Below are 22,308 nucleotides of genomic sequence, written 5' to 3'. Positions count from 1 at the left end.
TACAGCTGATCTAATGAGCAAATGTGTGTCTGGGAACAATGGGCTTCTATATCCAGTCTTCCTGTGAATTTAGTCAACATTCTCTGTTTTAATTTGATTTTTCTGAGAAAGATTTTCCCTAGCACTTATGTGTTTTGGGAGCACAAGTCCTGCTACAGCACATGAGGATTTGAGCTCAATCTCTAGAGCACTTTTCGCAATACCACTCTATCTGTAGAATGGAAAAACAAGCATTACCTTCTGTCTTCTAACCACTCTGATACGGGCTGAAAGGAATATCCCATACAACAATACTGTCCCTACGTGAACTCCTCATTTTCCCAAGGCTCAAGAGGCTAATATACCCTTATCATGACTTTAGGTCAAAAGATGGAGTCTAATGGACCAATGGAAGGAATTAATTTCAGAGCTCATGACCCTTAATTCAGAACAGACGGTGCCTAGTCCCTATGAATTTAAAGTCTGGGGCCTGTTAACAAAAGCATCTAATCTCATCTCAATTGCCATGAGCAGCCAGGACCCAGCAATATTGAGTTTACAAAACAATATAAAAACCTCCTAGAACTCCACTGGAAGCAAACAAGCAGCAAAGACAGTTAATGAAAAAGATGTCATATGTCCTTTGTAGCTAAAGTAGTTAAGGGAATGAGCAGCAGAATTCCCCACTGAGTGCAGCTTTTAAGCAATTTTAAATATATCTCCTTATAGAACATACGGCGAGCATGCAATGAAGAACTTAGCAGCTTGAACAATTCTGGTTAACTCTATGTGGAAGGAAACTGGATACTATCCATCTAACCAAATATTGATGACAAAGTCCATTCCTTTCAAAGTCATTTTGACCTGGATATCTTGGAAACCTAGAAAATTCAAAAGTACTTCAAAGATTATAAGTCACTTTGACACACTCAATATCCGTCTTCAACAACAGGCAGAAAAGACAACTCTGAAACCTTCTCCAAGAACTTAGTTTTGCCAGAAAGGATACTAGACTTCTCATTTTTGCTATTTTTATACAAACTACAGAGGTGGCCAATACAGTTTGGAGTGGGTCAAACCTACAACAAAAAGCAATTCAAATCTTGTACACAGGCAAGAGCAACCCACATTCTTTAGACCATCTGCCACAGGTGCACATTGAGACTCCACAGCATTAATCATCAGCAATTATGTAACGTTTTATTCACAACTGTAAAGCAATTTATAGAAGTAGGCTTTTCATTTTTGCATTTTTTTCTCAATTTTCTCATTTTGCATTTATGAAAACGCAGCCAGAGGAAAAAAGGTGTTTCTCCAGAGTACAGTAGGTCAGTAGCAGTGTGTGTAACAGCAGAGTAGCCTTCCTTTGCCTGTGGTCATGACTGCCCATAGATTCACTGCGGGAATGCTTTACAGTTTCTGGATCATTTGGAGAAGTAGAAACCTGCCTTCAAGCCTGTATATTTAATCCATAACAAAACCATGTGTAAAAGCTGTGAAAATATCACTGTAAGAATTTCTGTAAGCACAGCTGTATACACGCATGTATAGCCATATGCATACAGATACATGTGTACTTTTTTTTTTGTCCTTCGTGGTCAAACATAATCAAAATATAGTCACCAGAGCAGTCAGTCTGCTGTCAGCTTTTACTCTGCAGTGGCCTGACAATCTGAAACAAGAGTGTTTCCAATCAGCTAACTCCTTTTTTGTTGCAAATGCCACACAGGTATTTGTGGTATTTGCAAATACCACACAGGAGGTGGAAATGCTTACAGTTTGTCTCAGATGCATCTAGTCAGCCACCACAGTACCCAAGAGATTCAACAGTAGCAGCTCAGGCCTAGCATAGTAACTGCACAGGACCTTCAGACCCCAAAAACCTGGTATTTACCATGCATGCCCTGATAGAGGAAACAACAGATGTGTCTCTTCACCATTTTAGTATAAATAACTTAATGCACAATTAATCAACACTATTCCTCATCATCTTTCTTAACTCTTATACTGTTCTTTCACAATTGTGAAATTAAAAAAAAATTGGAAGCAAGATATAAGTCTTTTGCAAATTCTCAAGTACTTTGTAGACTCCTGGACTAACCCATAACGACTGTAGCAGGCAAAGGCTATTCCAGCGAAAAGTTTCCAACAAGAAGGTGTGCCTATACATACACACACACACACCCCTACACAGGTGTAGGTATATAGGAAATCAAGGAAGTGGTGCCTAGGAAACAAATATTACATGTATATTATATTGTAGATTGCTTTTTCAGGTGTTTAAGTTGCTTTCAAATGACAACGGAACCAGACAATCCCATCGCTCTGACATTTTTTTTTTCATTTTTATTCCAGTGATAATTACATCAATAAACCTGATTCAGCAAATCCGTTCCTCTCTAATTCATTAATTAAAACAATTTACTGCTACCACTGTGATTTTTCAAGGACATCAAAAACACTTTCCAAATCAAAACAGCAGAGATCATCAGTTTATAGATGTGCAAAAAGCCTGGTTTGCTTTCATGTCAACCTCAGAATCAAAAGAACACTTACAACTCAAACAGAAAAGAGCTGTTTTCTTTTTAAGGTTTCCTTGTGTAAGCACATCTAGAAAAACACGTTTTGTTTAGGGGAACTGAACAGCAATATTTGTATAACAACCTTAAAATGAGGGAAAAAACATCTACCAGAAGTTAATCATTTACAATCAGAAGAACAGAACAAGATATCACTATTATAGTAAGTTACAAAGCAACATTTCTACAGGCTTCATTTTCTCAACACAATGTTTCTGGTTTATTAATATTTTTGTTTTGCCCTTCTTACATTAAAATGAATGACAAAATAACTGACTCATAGAAAATAACATCAGAAAGGAACTAAAATAGTTCTCAAGTCCATCCTCTTCCACAAAGCAGGACTGACAGGAACTACACTGACATTTTAAAAATGTTTTGAAAATATGTTAGATGATGAAGTATTCACACCTTCCTCGGCAATTTCTTCCACTGAGCTATCCCTGGGCTTCCACCATTCTCCTCTTTGCTATTTACACTGCTTGCTTCTTGTGCTAGCTGCAGTACATATGGGCATCAGGCAACCTTAGAAAGGCAGCAAGATCTTCCCCCCGCTAGAGAACACATTCTGAATCCTCTCAATCATTTCGAAGGTCATATGCTTTAAACCTCCGATCATTCTTGTTGCTCTTTCTCTATCCTGGCAGTTGGCTGGCAGTTTCTGCAAAATGAGTCCCAAAAGCAGCCACAGCAGTTCTATCTCAGCACTGCTGAGTGCACTAGTGGGAGTAGTTCAGCAGCACCATATACCAGAGACATGTTACAAGGTTGTGGAAGAAACCCTCACATACAACAGAAAACACAGCTGACACATTTTTGTGATCCACTACGTCCCACAGCTGAAGGCTGCCCAGGAGGGATACAGAAACACTTGGTGGGCCTGCAGGGCTGGGGACAGAAAAGCCTAAGCTCAGCCACCGCTGAAACAGGCAAGGGTTGCAAAGGATGTAAGAAAGGTTTCTACAGGTACATCAGCAGAAGACGACAGAAAAATGCAGGGTGCCGATGAAGGGGGTCCCAGTGACAAAGAATGTCCACATGTATTATCTGTCTTGGCCTTTACTGGCAAGGTCTGCTCTCAGGTCTCCCAGATCACTGTGCCACGAGAGAGTCAGGGGAGTAAAGCACTGCCTCTGCAGGGAAAAACTGAGCTGCTAAGCACCACTTCAACAAACGAGGTATACACAAGTCCATGGGACCAGCCAGGAGGCATCCACAGGTGCTCACAGAGCTGGCCAATGTCACTGCAAGGCCATTCTATATTCTTCAAAAGGTCACAGCAATGGAAGGAGGTTCCTGATGACTTTTAAAAGAGAAATGTCATGTTACCTTCAAGAAGGGGGAGGAGTATGGGGGCAGGGGGGACTGGAGACAGTCAGCCTCACCCCAGCTGCCCAGGGAAGATTATGGAACAAATACTGCTGGAGTATTCCTGGAGCCCTGTTGAGGCACATGGAGGATAAGTGATTGGGAACAGCCAGCATGGATTTACCAAGACCAAATCACAGCCAAACAATCTGACTGTTTTCTGTGATGACACAACTGACTCGGTGGACAAAAGGAGAGTAGCTGATATTCTCCTTGACTTTAGCAAGGCTTTCAACACAGTCCCCATACCATCCTGGTAGCCAAACTGGAGAGAGATGGACTAGACGGGCGGGCTACAAAGTGCGATGAGTGGAAAACTGGCTGGATCATCAGGCTCAAAGAATACTGTTTTCAAAGACCAACTGCTAGCCAATATTAACGGCATTGCTCAGAGTTTGTACTGGGGCTGATGCTGTTTTATGTCTGCGTTATATTCGACACGTTCATTAGTGACCTGGAAGGGATGGAACGTGCCCTCAGCAAGTTTGCATACAGCAAGTTGGAGAGAGCGTTCCAGACACGTCAGGGCAGGACTGCCTTTCAGAGGGACCTCAACAGGCTGCAGGAATGGGCTGACAAATTCATGAAGTCCAAAAGGCAAATGCAGTCTCCTACCTGGGCCAGAATAATCTCATGCAACACTACAGGCTCACAGCCCACTGGAAAGCAGCTTTGTAGTAAAGGACCTGGGGAGTCCACATGGACAAGCTGAACAGGAGTCAGCAGCAGCGATGAGAACTAATATACATACTGCCACATACTTGGCTGTATTCAGAAGAAACTAGTAGTGTCATTGGAGGTGATCAGTCCCCTCTAGTCAACATTTGAAGACCACATCTAGAGTACAGTAACCAGTTTAAGTAGGACATTATCAAATGGGAATAAGTTCAGCTGAGGGTCACCAAGATGACTGGAAAGTTAAGCATGCAACTTGAGGAAAGGCCAAGAAAGCTGGGTTTGTTCAGCCTGAAGAAGAGAAGGACAAAAGGTAGAAATTTAAATTTTGTCTTCCACTACTCAAGTGGAAGGCTACCGAAAGATAGAGCTAGTCTCTTCCTGGAGGGAAGTAAAAGGACAAGAAGCAAGGTCACAGACTGCAACAAGGAAAATTCTGATAAAATATATGGAAAAAAAATTCACAATGAGGGTGGTTAAGCACTGGAACAGATGCCCAGAGATGATGCAGAATCTCCATTCTCAGAAATTTTCAAAACTCAACCGAACAAGGCTTTGAACAACCTCATCTAACTTAAAGTCAGTCCAGCTCTGAGCAGATAGTTGGACCAGATAACCTCAAAAGGTCCCTTACAAGCTGAATTATTCTATGAAGCTCTAAAGGACTGTAATCTAGCCATTTGTCTTCCTCGCATTTTTTGAAGTTTGATTATTCTTACTTATATGTAGGTCTTTGCACTTGTATTTATTGAACTGCACTGTTTCATTTGAAATTATTTCTCCAGTTTCTCATCCTACCCTTTAACGTGTACGCAATTCTTTCCAGGTTGCAATGTTGTATTACATTATCCAAGCCATTACGAAAATCTATAACAAACCACGTGGAATACAATTTGATTCAATTTGCCAGTTCATGAAATACTGATAATCATTCTTTACACATTTTTTCAATAAGTTGCACATTTATCTTGTAATAATGAACCTAGACCACGTATTTCTAAATATAGAATGTCAGGACTGAAACAGTGTCAGAAGCCTTACTAATGTCAAAATACCTATTACTGTCAGCATCTGCTGCTTGTTCCCTATCGAGAAGTGGCTTATACTGTCACTGAAGGGAATCAGTACAGTTTGACAAGATTCATTTAGAGCAAACACATACTCATTGTTATAAAGCACAAACTTTTTTTTTTCCCCCCCAGGATATTTCTTGTCTAACTGATTAGACAGGTTCTTCCTCCCCTTGGCCCTTCCTGTGTCTTTTTTCTCTGCCTGCCAGAACCATATCCATCCTCAATGATTTCTCAAAGATGAATCATTAAAAGCTCAGAGATTATAGGTATTGTATATGTGCAGTATTTATTTTATTTACTTAAGTAGCCTCTAATCCTTTACTAATGGTGTAAATGTTAGCTCTGTGATCAGTTACCCAGGTAGCAAATGCTGAAGCAAAAACAACCACAAGAAAACATATCAGCAATGTATTATCAGTCTCCCTTCACTGTTGAGTAATAAAAATCAACTCTTTCTCATCTTAGCATTCATGTTTCTGTACTCTTTACTCTCTTGTTGATTATGTCTCCTAATTGTATTTAGATGCCTCAAAATTCCCAGTTGTATCTCTGTAAACTTTTATTCCTCTCTGACCTTGCTTCCTTTTTCTACGTGGTTCTTTCTTGAAATTCAGATCTCTGAAGAAATCCTAAGCTATGCTAGTCGGTCTTTAACTATCTCTTTCACCATTCCTTCACATTAGAAATGCTTCAATTTATAACCTTGAAAAGCAAAAGTGAATTCTCCTGAAATTTTTTTCTTAGATTTGTTTTTCTATACAGACTTCAATTTTGATTTTTATTGTGGTCAGCTGTTAAGCCTACAGTTCCTGTGTGTCAGAAGATTTGGTTAAATGCTTTCAGAGAGTCTCATCCTCCGACCTTTTTGACTTAACATTCTGTACTAGAAAAGCATTATTAAGATAACCTTTATGGAATCTCACACCTTTCCTAAACATCATTTTCAGTGACACTCAAACCTCTGAAATCCAGGTGATCCAAAAAAGTTTACTGGAAAAAGGTCAACTTAGCTGTTCCCTCTTACAGCTACCACTAGCCAAGAGAATCATCAACATGAATTTCAATTGCATTAACTGTGAATGCCAGGGAGATTTACTCAAATATATTATGATTGCAGGTCTGCAGATGTAACAGAATCTAGAAACTGGCATAACTACAGAAAGACCGTGATATTGCAGAAAACCAGGGACGACGACTCTTTTCTGTATAGATTTCAGTTCCATATGTCTGTAACCAAAGAAAAAATGTGTATGCCTATTTACGTATTGAATATTATTTCAGAGCTGAGTTCTGTCAACAGTAAAACAGACGGATTTGCTGGTCATGAAATTTCTTAGCAGCAAAGCAGGATTTAAGAGATATTGGCATGCTTAATGAGGGGTAGATAATTGCTAGATGGAGTACTGTGGGTAAGAGTGAAGAAGCTGTAAATGGTGGCATGGCAGTAAGGTGAATATTAATCCATCAGATATGTGGCTGTTTTTGATAAGTAGGCTCAGCATTTGCCTAGCAGTTACAAAGCAGCTCGCATTCAGCAGAGCTCATCTAAAAATCAAGTTCTGTCTTAGCATAAAGAATGTTAAACAGGTGGAAACATGTAACACTACTTCCTGAATGATGTGCATTATTTAAGAATGCAGAGTTCAAGTATATGTTATAGATGTATTGGGTTAGAGAGAGCAGATTTAAGATGTCTTGACAAATATCTTACCAATGCATTTCCTGGTTTTCAGAGATGTGAATGCCAGTAAATTCACCATTCTGGAAGGACAAGAGAGTATTAGGTTTACATGAATGCTGTCTACAGAAACTGGCTGAAGACGGAGAAGAAGTGAGGATATGCCCAAGCAGCTGATTAGGTTAATAATTTTTCTTTACAGAAATCTTCAGCAATAAACCAGCTACTAGCAATATCTACTTTTCCATACCTGTGAAAAATGGGAGACCAAATTTCAAAATATTTATCTACTCAACTTGAAATGATGACCTAAGGCCATGATCTCATATTCCCCTCTTCCTTTCTTCTTCTCTTTATTCTGCTACATCCTAATCTCCTCTGATCATCTAACAAATCCCCATTAGTGCAAAACTTTTACTAAAAAACAGAATTAAAAATTCCAACATTCTAGTCCTGTCAGAACTATTTTCTGTATACCAGATAAGAAGAGTTCTTAACTAGTCTTTGTGGATGGAGGCACAGTCAACCACATGGTGTGGATCTATCCAGAAAGCCTAACTCTCTTTTCAAGAAGCACTGTCTACACAGCTTCCAAAGGGATAGAAGGCGACAGGGCTTGCTCAAGTCTTGAATGATTTACTAAAATCTTATCTGAAACAATTATTGTCATAGCCTGAGCTTCAGGCCTGTGCAAGAAGTGAATACAAAACTGGTAATAGCTGTGAACTTTACAAAACAAATGAAAACATAACTCAGGAGCTGCATTTTAGGAATAACTTGCTCTAATAACCTTATGTTTTGACTATTATCTTTCTGATGTCTGCTGAGGTCACAGATAGCAGCTTAATGGATTTAAAAATAATTCAAATAAATAGGTGGATTTTAAGATACCTTAAACAATTATTGACCTTTTAAGCAAAAGGGCTATTTGAAGCTTACCTATGGAAGAGTTCTATTTCGCTAGAATATTTATCAATTTTAAAAGAAAAACTTTAGTAACCTCAGAACAAATTAACAACAAAAAGTTACCGGTAAGCATGTAAAAGATGAACTGCTTGAATTTCAAAGCTGCAGCTCCTAGAACGATTAATAACAAATTTCTTGATACAGCATTTATGAAATATGAATGCACGCATGTTGTGCTGATGCAGTCCCAAATAACAAGTTCTTTTCATCTCATTTTGCCTCTAAGAGAACTTGTAAGGGGAACAGGGAAGAAAGCATAAGAAAAACATGCATGCTTATTGTGCTCCAATTGATACATCACATTGTACATGACACTGGTAGGTTGCCCAGATTAACAGATGCAATTTCTCCTTTTGGGAGGCCGACATGACAAATCTATCAAAATATGATGCCAAAAGTCATATGTGGAATTTGAATGAGAATCTCAGGGTAAAGAAAAAAATATTTCTCTTTAGAATGATTTACTCAGCAGTAACCCAAGACCTTGAGGTGAGAATGCATCAACAGTTCCCTATATTTGGAAAATACTTCTAATGTTTTCTAAAAAAATTCTGTTGGTATTCATAATGTTATTAGTATACTTAAAATTTTGTGATTTAATCATTTGCAACAGATGTTGTAAAGAAAATTCTAATTCTGCCAATATTGCACACAAATTTAGGTGGCTTTAGCAAGCTCTTTAGACACACACTGTTGAGGCCTGAATGAATAAAAGTTAATATCTTCAGCAAATTCTGTTTACACATGTTCATGTGACTATGCAACTAAACACTTCTGCCTTTCTGAAAGAGATGCCATCTACTATGATTTCTAAAGAGCAAATATACACAATAGTTACAAGGAAAGAACAGAAATCACACCGAGCTTCTATTCTTGCCCTGCTGGGGAGAAGAAGGAGGAAAAAACTGCCACAAACACAACCCAAGCACATTCAACAAATACTTACAATTCTAAGTTCATAAACCCTTAGGATAAATTCTCACCATCACAAGTAGATCCAGTAACTCCAATGAGGTCTGCTTATGGTAGCGTACTACTTAAAACAGTGACTTGTTTGCCTGGGTGAACAGTCTGCATCACTTGCAGAATTGGGCCCTTTGAGGTGAGGAAAGTATATTCTGGTGTTGTTTTGTTTTGATCACAACACATTGCTCCTTATGTACTTTAGAGGTAGATCTCTGACATAGATGTGCATTTCCTTGTAAAACAGCTCAATTGAAATTCAGTCAGGAAGCTTTCAAACACAGGAAAGAGGGATGAAATGCATAGGACTGACACTATAGGACTGTCGTAATTCTAGCTCTGGTTTCAAAGCCGGATCAGATTTGTCAGACTGGTACATCTATTAATTTTAGGCCATAAATTACCAGAACTCGAACTTGCAATTCGGTCCTTAGACTAGGGAATGTGTGTGCAGGATGATATTGTATCCCTGTTTTAAATTATATTTTCTATCCTATTGTGAGCATTTAACATACTGAGTTCCGACTATATGTATAAAGTCACTTCTCAGCTGAATCTCCCATGTTTGGTGGAAACGAAATCCAGAGAAAAATGCCAAAGATGATTACGTTTTTCACCACTCATGTAACATCTCCACTGAAATGGAGACCCATGACATGGTCTGATCTATATACGTTTTATAACCCCAGGGGACTTTCAAGCCATCAAAATTTCATTAGCCTCACAGCAGTCCCAGTACCTTCTTAAGTTGGACTGCTGGCCTCCCTATCAATAAATAAACAAACTGTAATCCTTTTTAGTGACTAAGCTCTTCTTTGAAGTTGTATCTAAAACATCAGACACCCTTCTTGCATAAATTCAACCAGTGCAGAATGTCTTTTCTAATATATTTGCAGTTTTCTCACACATTAAAAATAAAACATCCCTCATGGAGGGAGTTTTGGTATATTGTAACCAGACATTTTGCTATTTTTAAAATTCTAAAGTTCATAAAAAAAATTATCTAAAGTATTACATTTCTGAAGCAGTCATCTCCTTGGTAATGCAGAATTTCCTTAGACAGCTGTATCTTTACATGCCTTTTTAAAGATCATCAACCTAGGGTTTTATGAAACACTTGAGGGAGCCTGTTTCAGCATGGACCTTTCAGAAGGAAAATCGCAGGACTGCCCAGCAACTTATTCTAGATAATTTGCAGCAGAGAAATCACGACTCATCCAACACAATCTCCACTTCCAAAAGGACACAGGCAAATACTCCTACCCTTCCCCATCAAAACTTCCCTCTGTCTCAAAACAATTTTTCCAAATAAGAGTGTTCTTGGAGGGCTGTCTCCTCAGGCACACAGCATTAAACCCAACAGAAAAAGACAAATCCTATTTGAGACAGCCATCCTGCACAGGTGTCTTCAGCTGGAACCAGCCACCAGGCAAAGGCAGTGAGTATGAGTAATACCAAAATATAGCTTTGGTTTTGTCATCTCAAACTGAAAGTAAAATAATTAAAAGGTAGGTAACACATCACTGCTTCTAGTTAAAAATAAAAATCTACTTTTTTTTTTTTAAATAAAAAAAGGATCACAATTCATACACACCCACATTGCCCTTTCCCATAATGTGATACAGCTGTACCCAGAGGATAGTAATAAAATTGCATTTGCTATTGTATGGCTGACAGGTTTAGTAAATTAATAAAAATGAACTGCAGACATCTAGCAATAGCCATCGCTCAAATTTTCATTTTTACCCTTTTATTCCTCTTTTGAATTTATCGTATATGATGTCACAAAGTTAACAAAATAATCATATTTTAATTCTAATAAAGCTGAAAATCCTCTGCAAATGTAAAGAAGTTAAAGATCAAATGTTTTCTAAGATCCATGTGTTTAGCATTTAACACTACATCAGGCTCAATTCACAACCTCAAGTTGGGGTAAGAAATTTTGAAAAGCTTTAAAAATAAATCAGGCAATTGTAGTAGCCTCTTTTCATTTAAACACTAAGCCTTAAATACAATGGTCATATCCCCACATCCTACAAAGTTGCCGTTTAGATTTCTTGTGGATTTTAATTGCACAGTAATCCAGTCCCTCAGGCACAAAGGACACACTTCCCTCTTTACCACAATTTCCATTGCTCTCATCAACCAGTAAGTTTAAAGCATGATCACATTTGTTTTTCAATCACTTGAGCCTTGTTAATAAACTATTCTTTGTGCTCACTCATCCATTCTCAGATTCTGCAACTTCTCTGAGATGTCTTAAAGAGGAATTTACACAGACATCTTTGATGGCCAGCTGGCCTTGGGGATAAACTTTGTCACCACTTACTTTTCTGTTCCACAAAGGATAACAGGTGACATGGCCCTAGCTAAGTCAGAGCTAATATTTTTTGTCATTAAACTTCTTCAAAATTACAGCTAAAATATCACACCCACAGCTTGCATAATTCAGGATTGATACTGCATATTGACTTCTCTGGGGGTAAAAGGGACAAAATAAATAGATCCATAATTCAAGGTCATTCCTTGAATTTTCACTGATTTAAAGTTATCAAGCATCAAACAAAAGAGCATATAAAACATTGATTTATATACATGCATACGTGTAAGAACTTACCATTCTCACTGTCGGACTTGTTTTCGTGCTCGGTATCAGTCAGAGTGAGGGCTGAGTTGGAACGGCTCGACAGACAGGAACTGCGCCCTGACTTGACCCCCCTGCCCCAAAGTCTCATGGCATGCTCTGGAGACATCACTCCTTCATTTTCAGTATCAGCATCTGACCCTGCACTGATAGAGTAACCTCTGTGGGGGAGCCCCATTTCCGCACAAAATGCCAGTCCTCGACGAGTTGCTGGTTCACAAACTCCTAACTGCCTTAGGGTAAAATTCTGTCCTGATTAGGGGAAAAAGAGATAACAAAAGGTGAGAATGTTTTTTTTTTTTTCTTTTAAAGAAGCTAAAAATAAAAATCTCTCAAGTGTATAATTGTCTCAAGTACCACGCAAGGTGTTTTGTCAAGACTCCCCATGTATTACGATCAAGTGGATTCGTTTGTCTCTCGCTCTCTGCAGAGCCCCTTTTCACTCTTCCTGCCTTGGCACTGTTTTGTCAATTGCTTACACACATCAAAAGTGTTCTCAGGTAGGAAAGAAACAGAACAGAACCTGGAAACTAAGGAAAGCCAATTCAGCACATGAAAGGATTAAAAATAAATGACAGCCTTTTTTTACTTTTCAGAAGTGTGAAAGCAGTAACAAGATACATGCCAGGATTATCTCTTTTTGTCCTGGCTAGAGGCCTAAGCAACAGGATATTTTCCCATCCAGATGTCACCTACTGTGGCAAGGGAAAAAAGTTCAAGTGGGAAGAGAACTCGACTGATCGACATTGGATCTTTCTGCCCTATTTTAATGCAAGAATATAAATGAATAGGAACGTTTCCAATCACCGACTGCAAGGCTACAGTAAGGTGCCATTTTTTATCTCGGTATTTTGAGAAACATTTTAGGCTTTTATTGGTGAAGTAAAGTCTGTATATTTTAAACAGACTTTTAGCCTCTGTTTTGGGGCAGAGCAAGAGACATAAGTGAATCCCAAATGATTGTATTAATAAATTAGGTGCAATAAACCCATGACACTTCAATAATTTAGAGTGTCTAAATTATGTGACACTCAAAAATTACTGCCTTTTTAATGGCTATGTCTTCATCCTGCTTTTATGTCTGGAGATTTAAGACATTTTATGACATACAGACATTTGGCATGCTCATTTGCATGCCTATACCCATAATGCTTTTCCATTCTCACTCCCCACTATTTCATAGCTCTGGGAACACATTAGAACAGGTATTCATTTTTGTTAGCCACACGCTGATAGGCACCCTAATTCCTCCAAAATTAGACATTCGCTTAAAAAAAAAAAAAAAAAAAATACATGTTGATAAGAACCTTAAAGCTTATAACGCAACAAGAACAGACTCCTATTAATTAGAAAGTAAAAGAACTGGAGAAGTGTGAATACAGAAGCGTAAATAATTCCTGAAATATTAAGAGTTAATGCTGTAGCCATTGACTAGTTTTTAGTGAGCCAGTTAATTGCTTTATTGCTGTGGTCATATGAAGTTGTCGCAGTAGTTTCTTCTCAGCAAGAACTGAGAACGGATTCTGACAGTGACTTCCCTGAATAATGAAATTAGTTACTATAATTAGGTACAGATCAAACTATTTATTATGCAGCTGTGAATAAATATCTGAACTAAAATGCATCTGAGGAGGTAAATTTAAAAGCAGTAAATACCTAGGATGATGACTGAACTGGGTGAAGGTTGTAAGAACAGTCGATGAGCATCATGCACACTGATAGTATCTTGTCATTTTAAAAACTGTCATATCATGTGAATTATCAGGTTTTGTGAGATTTGAAACTAATATGAGAAGCAGACAGGATGAAAAAGTGCCCAGTGCAGGGTCCAAGCAGAACATAGTGCCTAAAATGCATATTATTTAGCATTTTGGTAACTAGAACACTGTTTCTATCTTTGATACATTATTATGTGAATCGACATTTTTTAATAGTTTTCCAAAGTCAAGACTTTATGTCCTGACTTTATGCATGCCTGCGTACATTATACACAACAGCTAAAGCGTACACACAACTGCACATGCAGCACCATATCGGTTCCAAGAATCCGAACAGTGCTTTGGGAAGCCAAATGGAGAGAAAAGAGGTATTTTTGACTGAAGACAATGTTACTTGAGTCAGTAACAAAACTGCCATTGACTTCAGTACTACAAGGTTAAGATGTTATACCTAGGGTTTCTGTAAGCTCCTACTGCCTTTAGAGATTTAGGTGCAGGGGAGGGTGCAGAGGGACAGAGACACTGCCTCTCGAGCTATAATTACGGCACCTGTAGCAGGAGAGTACAGCAATCTGCAACTACTCAGCCAGCCTGCAAAATGGTAGGGACGGGGCTCTGCACCACAGGGCTCTGTGCTTGCCCGAATGCATGGACCACTTCTTTGCACTTGGAAAATCATTTACAGGGCGATCTGTGCAGACACATTGGTTCAAACAGACCTATTGAGCCTTTTTACTTTTTTTTTCCCCCCTTCTATCCAAACTTCCCCCTCCCCGCAACAGAAACTACTTCAGGCATTGTATAACACCACCCATGACCACCTTTTACGGTGCTGAGTCTCAGGTGCAACCTGCCACCTATCCCTTTATCAACTATCAGTGGATTTTTTTTTTCCCACTTTAAGTTTATAATGGTCTGTATCCATGTGAAATATTTTCTGCCTTCTGCTTTGTTCCTCTTACAAACGGTAACAGAACCAACCCAGTATGTCACAGGACCAAACCAAAGCTCCATTGCAACTCTGAAGACAGAGATGGTGGTTTGTATATTGCTCTCTCACATCCAATATTTTAAATCTTTTTCACTACATTGAGAAGAAAACAGCATATCCCTGAAATGCCGCAACAGCTTTAAAAACAGCAGGCTCAATCATCTTCTGAATTAAAGCTCTCTTAAAAGCTTTACTAAGAGGATTGTACTGCATGTAAGTTGCCTACACAAATGAAAAACAAAAAGTTGGCATGGAAAATGTGTGCTGTGTAAGAATTAATATCCCAAAGGAAGTACACATACATGATACAAAAATTCTACATCATCCTAAGGTTCCCAAACAGTGAGAACAAAAAGTCTAGAAACTTTAAGCATCTGGGGGAAGATGAACATGGCTGGGGCATAGAAGCAACAGACAGCAGAATTGAATGGGGACTTTTACCTGCCTAAGGAATGAGACAAAAAAAACCCTTTTTTTTTTTTTAAGCTTGCAAAGGACATTGTAGGGGCTCAGTGGGAAAAGGGCATGGAGATGTTCTCCCTACTATGTTCTTACAGTTTCTAATTAGCTTCTCCAGAATTACTTCAATGTGAGGGATTTAAGCACCAGTTTTTATACTGCACACACTTTTGCAATTTCCTCCACTGACAATAGATGCCTCAACATTTCATAAAGACTTAAAAACAACTTGGAGACTGTAATGAAATAATTTCTGGGAAGAAAATGTAGTAAAGCGTAAATAGATAGGGATAATGCTTTGTGGCTTTCTTCTTTCGTTTAAAGAAAGATTATAAAGTGTACAATGAAGAAGAGAACAAAAAAGAGAGACACAAAATTTCAAGGAGACTTGTTTTAGAGGTAACTTTAGGGTTTTGGGACCATTTGGGATGATGTATCATGAAGTTAGGTTTTAAAAACTGACAATAATGCTGTTACTACCATTCCGCTATTAGATATTGCGCTTCTCTTGGCTAAGAGTATCAATTTATGGTTAGCATAAGGAATGCTGACACCATCCATTTGTCCAGGCAAGAAGGAAATTAAGGCAAAGCACTAAAATAACTTTCAAGAGCCTGTGCAATCACTGTTAAAAATACAGCATTTGCCAACAGTAACCACATGCACCCACCTGAAATACTGCAACTACTTTCTGTTTAAGTAATGATCCACATATGACTGGTATGCCTCTAACTTTATTGGTTAAATCTATACAAAAAGGATACCAGTATTTTTTTTTTTTTTTCAATTAATAATTTCTCAACCAGGACTGCACTGGTTAAGTCATCAACATTTCTAGAGAAATGTAATTAATTTAATCAAATACTGCATACATAGGCAAGTCCTAGGTAGGCAGAAATTAAATGCAGAAATTATAATTTTAGAAAGTCAGAATTTACCATCTGAAACTAAATGGGAACTTATACTATAAGTATTTATTTTATTATTTACTTATTTATTCCCTTCGCCTAAACTGGAGAAGTTATTCAAAGACATCCACAATAACTTAAGCTTCAAGTCAGAAACAATATCTGTAGAAAAGGGTTTTTGAAGAGGACTACGCAACAAAAGGAACTCCCATGTTTTTGCAATTGTCAGTCCTTGATCTAATTCAAATCTATAATATACACATTTGCAGAGATATTCTCTTAAAATGACAAAACTGCAAAAAAATGAAAAAGAAATAAAAGAAATGAACAACAACAAAAAATCCAATAGAGGATACACCAGTGCCTCCAGACTGCACCACTGTCCTTCGCAATTCATTTACCACTGAGGATTCTCCCAGGTGAGATTTCAGCAACTATAAACTATTTTGGAATGAGGGGAAAAAAAGTACTTCAAAACTGAAGGGCCTCCAAAGCATCTGCCTAGTTAGCATAACCCCCCTCTCCACCCTGCCTTTTTAAACCAGAGGAATTAAGAGTTTGAATGCCTTTGCTAGCTTTGGTTTTGGCATAATTGAATAGAGATAGCACCAAAAAGGCTGTGAAGTCCCAAGCCCCATTCAGGTTCATACAAAAAATTCTCTTTATTTCTACTCTTGCTTATATTTCTGATTAAATTTTATTCCATTTCTGGTTTCTCTGCATCTCTCATTACTTGCCAGTCCCCTTTCTAATCTTAAACTTTGCAATATTCCTCTTTTCTGTCTTGCTTTCTTTTGTCTCCCTATAACACAACCACCTTCATGTCACTCAAAAATCACTTCTCAAACACATATTCCCTATAATCACTCTGTGATAACCCATTACAGAAAAATACAGTAAATTTAGAAAAATAAATTGTGAAATAACTAGAGCAAGACAGATGCAAAACAAAACATGATCATGGTCCTCAGAAGAAGCAATCTCTTTGTCTTTCTCTTCTTCCTTACTTTAACTTATTTTACCTATTTAATCTGATGGGTTTTCTTTTTTTTTTTTTTTTTTTTTTTTTTTTAAACAGAAAGAATTCCAGTTTATTTAGAAAGCAAATGAGGATAAATACTTTTCTCAATTTTTCTGAGTCTGTAAACCAGTGCATTCAACCATGTCCTCATAATACAACGCTTATCATGCTGTCCCTGAAATACGTGGCATAAGCAGCAATGATGTCAAAGTGTTACTGCAACAACTGTGTTGGTTTTTGCTATTTTGATATGGGAAAATTACTCATTTTTGTATCTGTGCTTAGCTAATATATATAGTGAGCACATTTTTCTATCCCAGGCTCCTTACTTGCAGCTCATTCTCAGTACTTCTGAATACTTTCTGCAGAGCAGAAGCCAGTACACAGCAACACCACACTTGAAACACCATCATTATTCACTGCTCGGAGCGACTTACTGGGGCTGGGAGTCTGCACCAAGAGCTCAGTACGACTGACCTGATTTAGCAGTAACCTTGTCTTCATAACTCACACGTATGATAAGTATAGAGGAACAGCTCTGTTAACAGAAGATTGGGTGGCATGTCTACCCTGCCAATTCATAAAAAATACAGCACTAAATTACGGGTGAGCAAAAGATAGAAAAAGAGCTCCTTCGCATAGGATGATAAACAGCAAATCTCTCCTCTCTACTCTGAGGACACTACCTAGTCACTACAGGACCACGAGAATATGGGGAAGATGCCATCTTCCTAAATGCCCAGAGCAGAGCAGGCCTGGTTTAGCAAGAGTCCCAAATGATCCTAGAGGGATCTCAAATGCCCTTTATTTCCAAGCATCAGTGCTGGCTGGTTTCTTAAGTGAAAAAAAAGCAACTTTTTTGTAAATAAAATATGATTTTTTCCATTTATAGAGACAAAGACAGTGGCAGACTTAAGTGGTCCTTTCTAAGGAAGGGTTCTGGGAGGAAGGACATAGTACTGGAAGCAAATGTACAACAGGGTAACAAAATTGGAGGAAATGAAAGGAAAGAGGTTAAAAAAAAAAAAAAAGTAGTGCATGACACATCTCTTATCTTTCGCTATAAAACCCCGAGGAGAAGTCTACACATGCTGTCTTCAGAATTCAGTGGTAAGCAGGTAGAACACAGTTGCAGAAAAGCAAGCAGAGAATGAGCAACAGATGTGATACCACCTCTTCCGTCACACAACTTCCAGAACACATTTACTAAACAGAAGTTTTCAAGGCTGTACTTAGAGTTCTGCTTGCCAGTGTGCAAGAAACTGCCGAGAAGACTGACAAGTAATAAGCTTTGCATATGTTAACATATATTTTCATTCTGATTTGGCATAATATTTCTTTGTTATTCCTTCATTCTGATTTTCTTTTCTGCTCTGTGAAAACGATACATGATGTCTAAACTATCCTAATTCACTGTATCACATTTTTCGCCTGTTTTTAATTCCTGTGTTCTCTTCACTCATCACGCTCTTCCTCTTCACCTCTTAATCTTTCTTGACCTTTCTGCTCTACTCACAATCCACTCAACTGCCTTTTCTTCTCATTACCCCATTTAGACTCAAGCTCTAAGATTTCATATGAAAGACAGTTGCTTCTCCAATACATCAATAAAATACACAATAACAAACACCATTAAATTATATTAAAACTCGACAACTGTGCGTAGTGCACATAACGCATAGTGCATATGATTTTTCACATGCTCAGTGTTCTGAGCAAACATTAACCACACGCTTCTGTTCCCTATGGGATGTCAAAAGCAGATGGAGAACTAAGTCATGCAGTCTCAGCGACTTCTTAAAGAATTAGCGCCAGATATACCGCATTCGCTGAGCTGCACTTCCTGTGCCACTTTGCCAGAAGCAGCAAAACCTACTCAAAATTCTACAAAACTAAAACAAAAATACTTAGAGGCTTAGAAGGAACTAAAGCATCTCAAAAACTGACATTTAGACTAGCCATGTATTCTTACTGACATTAAATTATAGAATCACAAAGAAAGACTGATTGAAATACTGACCTGTAAAAGTTTAGACTTGAAGAAACAGAGCAAAAGAAAGAGGACAGGAACACAATGCTTTCCTGCCAAGCTAGGGTTCAAACACGCAGACTCTTTTCTGCAGGCAATGTGATTTGGAGGACCATAATTTTATTTGCTGTTAAGGCTTGCTGGTGACAGGGCATCCTCAGTGCTAATGCACACAATCAAACAGAAGCACTTCTTAATCCAGTGGCAGGATAAAGGACTGTACACCAAGCCCTTCTGAAGTTACCACAGAGCAAGATTAAGGTCAACTGAAGGTAATTTCAGACAGAGTTCAGTAAGAGATGTAGGGATTTGGAAATTCTGCAATATCAGAAAAATATCTGAACCAGATTTTTTTTCTGCATGTTAATAGTAACAGTTCTAATCATCAGGGCCCAACTGCAGATTTCAAAGCTTCAAGCTACATAATCAGCAATCATGTTCCTGTAAATTCATTAATAATTTGTACTAATTATTCTACTAATTCATACTAATAATTCATGTAAATTAATTAATAATTCAATTCAGGTTCTAGATTTTTGAAATTTATATAAAAATCTGGCTTTACAAATATAAATTTGGGCTGTAGATTATTGAATTAACAGAAACAAACCCAACTGTCCAGAACATGGTGGTGGTGGGGAACAGATGATTCTATGAATTTAGAGAAGAAACCTATCTTGATGAGCATGAGAGCATGAGGTCTTGATCAGGACTGGAATGATGGGATAAACTCTTCAGACCTCTATCTTAGTGTTCAGATGCTGGCATCAGTGCATATCATCAAAATCTCAGCTTCCATTTATTGCAAAATATAAATAAAGCGTAAATTTGATAGATGGGAAGAAAATATGACTCAAGGATAAGCAATACAGAGATGATGGATATCCAGTCTGCACAGAGCCTGAAACCATAGATCTGACAGGTATGAACTGCCACATTAAGGTCAGTAGGATGCTAATGATATGACGTACAGCTTGAAATGGGGAAAAAAGTTGAGGAGGAAGCAGGCAGCATGAAGAAAAGCACACAAAATAGGACTCAGGCTCCCTGCTCTTTCTCCAGATGTGGAGGAGAGAATTGTTTACCATGATTTCTACCTTTCCAAGGGGGAAAGGCATGGCTACCGCCACAAGTAAGTGGATAAACCCACAGGGCATACGCCTCACAGCATAGGGGAGAACACAATTAGCTCAACAGGCTTCGAAAAGCTATAAAGGAAAAAATATCCTATTCAGAGAAGCCCCTATATTTTTTTATTTGTAGAATTTCATAACCAAGTATCCCACGTTCACAGGAATCTGTTCTGCAACGTATGAACAGAATGAGCCTCTTGGACCATCCTTGTGAATAAATTCTAGAAACAAGAAAGAATACAGATCCAAGGACATTTGCACAAAAACCTGTATTACTCACTCTCACTTCCTTTCACACTCCCTACCAAGATTTGCATTCTGTAAATCTCCATACCAATGGTAGTATAGCATTCTCTTAACTTAGATTTTCTAGCAGAATGTCCATTATCTGAAGAAGAGAAAGGGTTTATGACTTGGACATATTTATGGCACCGTAAAGCAAAAAAAGCACAGACAAAATTTGGGGCAAACATGTTCTGCTGGCTCACTTCCATTTCCTCTTTTGGCTTTAATAAGCTAAGTAACACTAAGTATCGGCTCTCAAGCCAATAAAGTTGTGACATCTTACAAACCAATTTCAGAAAGTATCAAAGAACTTTCTGAGGAATTATTCTTATTTTACATCTCTGCCTCCCTTTCCACACTTATTTGCCAGTCACTGAATAAGCAATCACTCACAGTTTGGCCTACAGTCCTGAGACTTGGCCCTAAGCGCTAAATCAACAGACGGGACTCTTCAGCCTCTTTTGTTCCTTTCCCCCTTGTCTCTGATTACACACTTTTCTCTCTTCATTCTCTCTGTAAATGTTAACATGCTGAGCTCATCTTCTCATTTATCCATTTATCTCCCCAGTCCTCTGTTCAGTTTTTATTATGAACAGGAAGAACATCTACATTTCTGCATAGGGGTTAGAGAAGAAAACAAAAGCAATTATGGACCCTCTGATATCTTCCTCTCCACCAGAAGAAAATTCCTTGTGAAGGCCGCTTGCTCATCCTATAGATCCTTAATCATTATGGTGAAGGCCCCTTGCTCATCCTATAGATCCTTAATCATTATGATAAAGACCCTATTTCCCTTATTTTGCAACTGGACTAGTCAAAGGCAAGATTTTTACTCTGTGGACCAAGGCTATGCAGAAATGCCTGCTTACAGACAATATCTAAGGCTGATTTTTCCCTGGAGAATTACAATTGCCCTTTGTCTCCAGATCCACAGCTCATCTACAGACCATGACCCACAAGGGGCCAATTTCAGCCAGATGAATACCTTAGAGAAAGTGCGTGTATTGCTGAATGAGGGCTAAATATACTCCTAATCAAATGCAAGTGAAATGTTTTTCTTAGTAGCACTTTGTAACTAATCGAATAACTTCAAAAGTCAACAGATCCCTATCACCTGGAACCTGAAAACCAATTAACTTCTTATTGTGGCTTTAAGAAGTAACTAGCATAGAATGGAAGATGATAATATTACTTAACGCTTACAGTGCTTTTCATCTTCAAAGCATTTTACAAACTAATTAATCTTCCCAACATGCCTGTAAGGTAGGTAAGTATTATTATGCCTGTATTAGGGGAGCGAGGAGAGAGGAAAAGAAAAAACAAAAACACACAACTCTGGCAGAAGGTTATGTGTTTAGCTCAAGGCCACAAAATTATCCAGAATGTACTGGAACTTTTACTTTATACAAGAAAGTTCCTCTCAAATCAGGCAGATTCTGCAGGTGGCCATGCTTTAGTATAACAAAAAAGTATCTGTCTTAATCACAATGAGAGACACATCTTTCACAAACAAAGTGCTAATTCTAATAGTTGCCTTAAATTCTAAGTGACTGCACTTACGATGGCACTGAATGGTGATTAATTTGCTCGTCAGCAAGGCACAAAGTCACTTACATATCATTCCATACCTCTTTGTAAGTCATCTGCAAAACTGACTGATTCAGTTCTATAGAGAATCACCTGGCAACCCAATAGTCAAAATTAGTCCATCAATAAGGCACAGGCAGGGGAAGGCCAGAAATGTTTTTTCCTGTCTGAGGCAATGGCAGGATAGATAGGTAAGTTTTAAGTACATGAATTCTAGGTTGAAAACCATGACCATTTAAATCCTTTAATCCT

General features: G+C 38.2%; 1 protein-coding gene across 8 annotated transcripts in view; it reads right to left on the bottom strand.

The window, feature by feature from the left end:
* Positions 1 to 22,308, bottom strand: part of TENM3 (teneurin transmembrane protein 3) — a 1,359,158-nt gene that overhangs the window by 292,112 nt on the left and 1,044,738 nt on the right. For 6 of the 8 annotated variants that reach the window (XM_064510997.1, XM_064510998.1, XM_064511002.1 and 3 more), the window contains one exon: positions 11,899 to 12,177. In XM_064510997.1, the coding sequence (XP_064367067.1) occupies positions 11,899 to 12,177 (279 nt within the window). Of the gene's footprint in view, positions 1 to 7,385; positions 7,436 to 11,898; positions 12,178 to 22,308 lie in introns of those variants that run through there. The other 2 variants (XM_064511003.1, XM_064511007.1) reach the window with 1 other exon arrangement.

The sequence above is a fragment of the Dromaius novaehollandiae genome, chromosome 4 (genome assembly GCF_036370855.1).
Source record: "Dromaius novaehollandiae isolate bDroNov1 chromosome 4, bDroNov1.hap1, whole genome shotgun sequence".
Taxonomy (NCBI): domain Eukaryota; kingdom Metazoa; phylum Chordata; class Aves; order Casuariiformes; family Dromaiidae; genus Dromaius; species Dromaius novaehollandiae.
The sequence above is the reverse complement of the archived record's forward strand: the minus strand, read 5'-3'. Positions and strand labels throughout refer to the sequence as shown.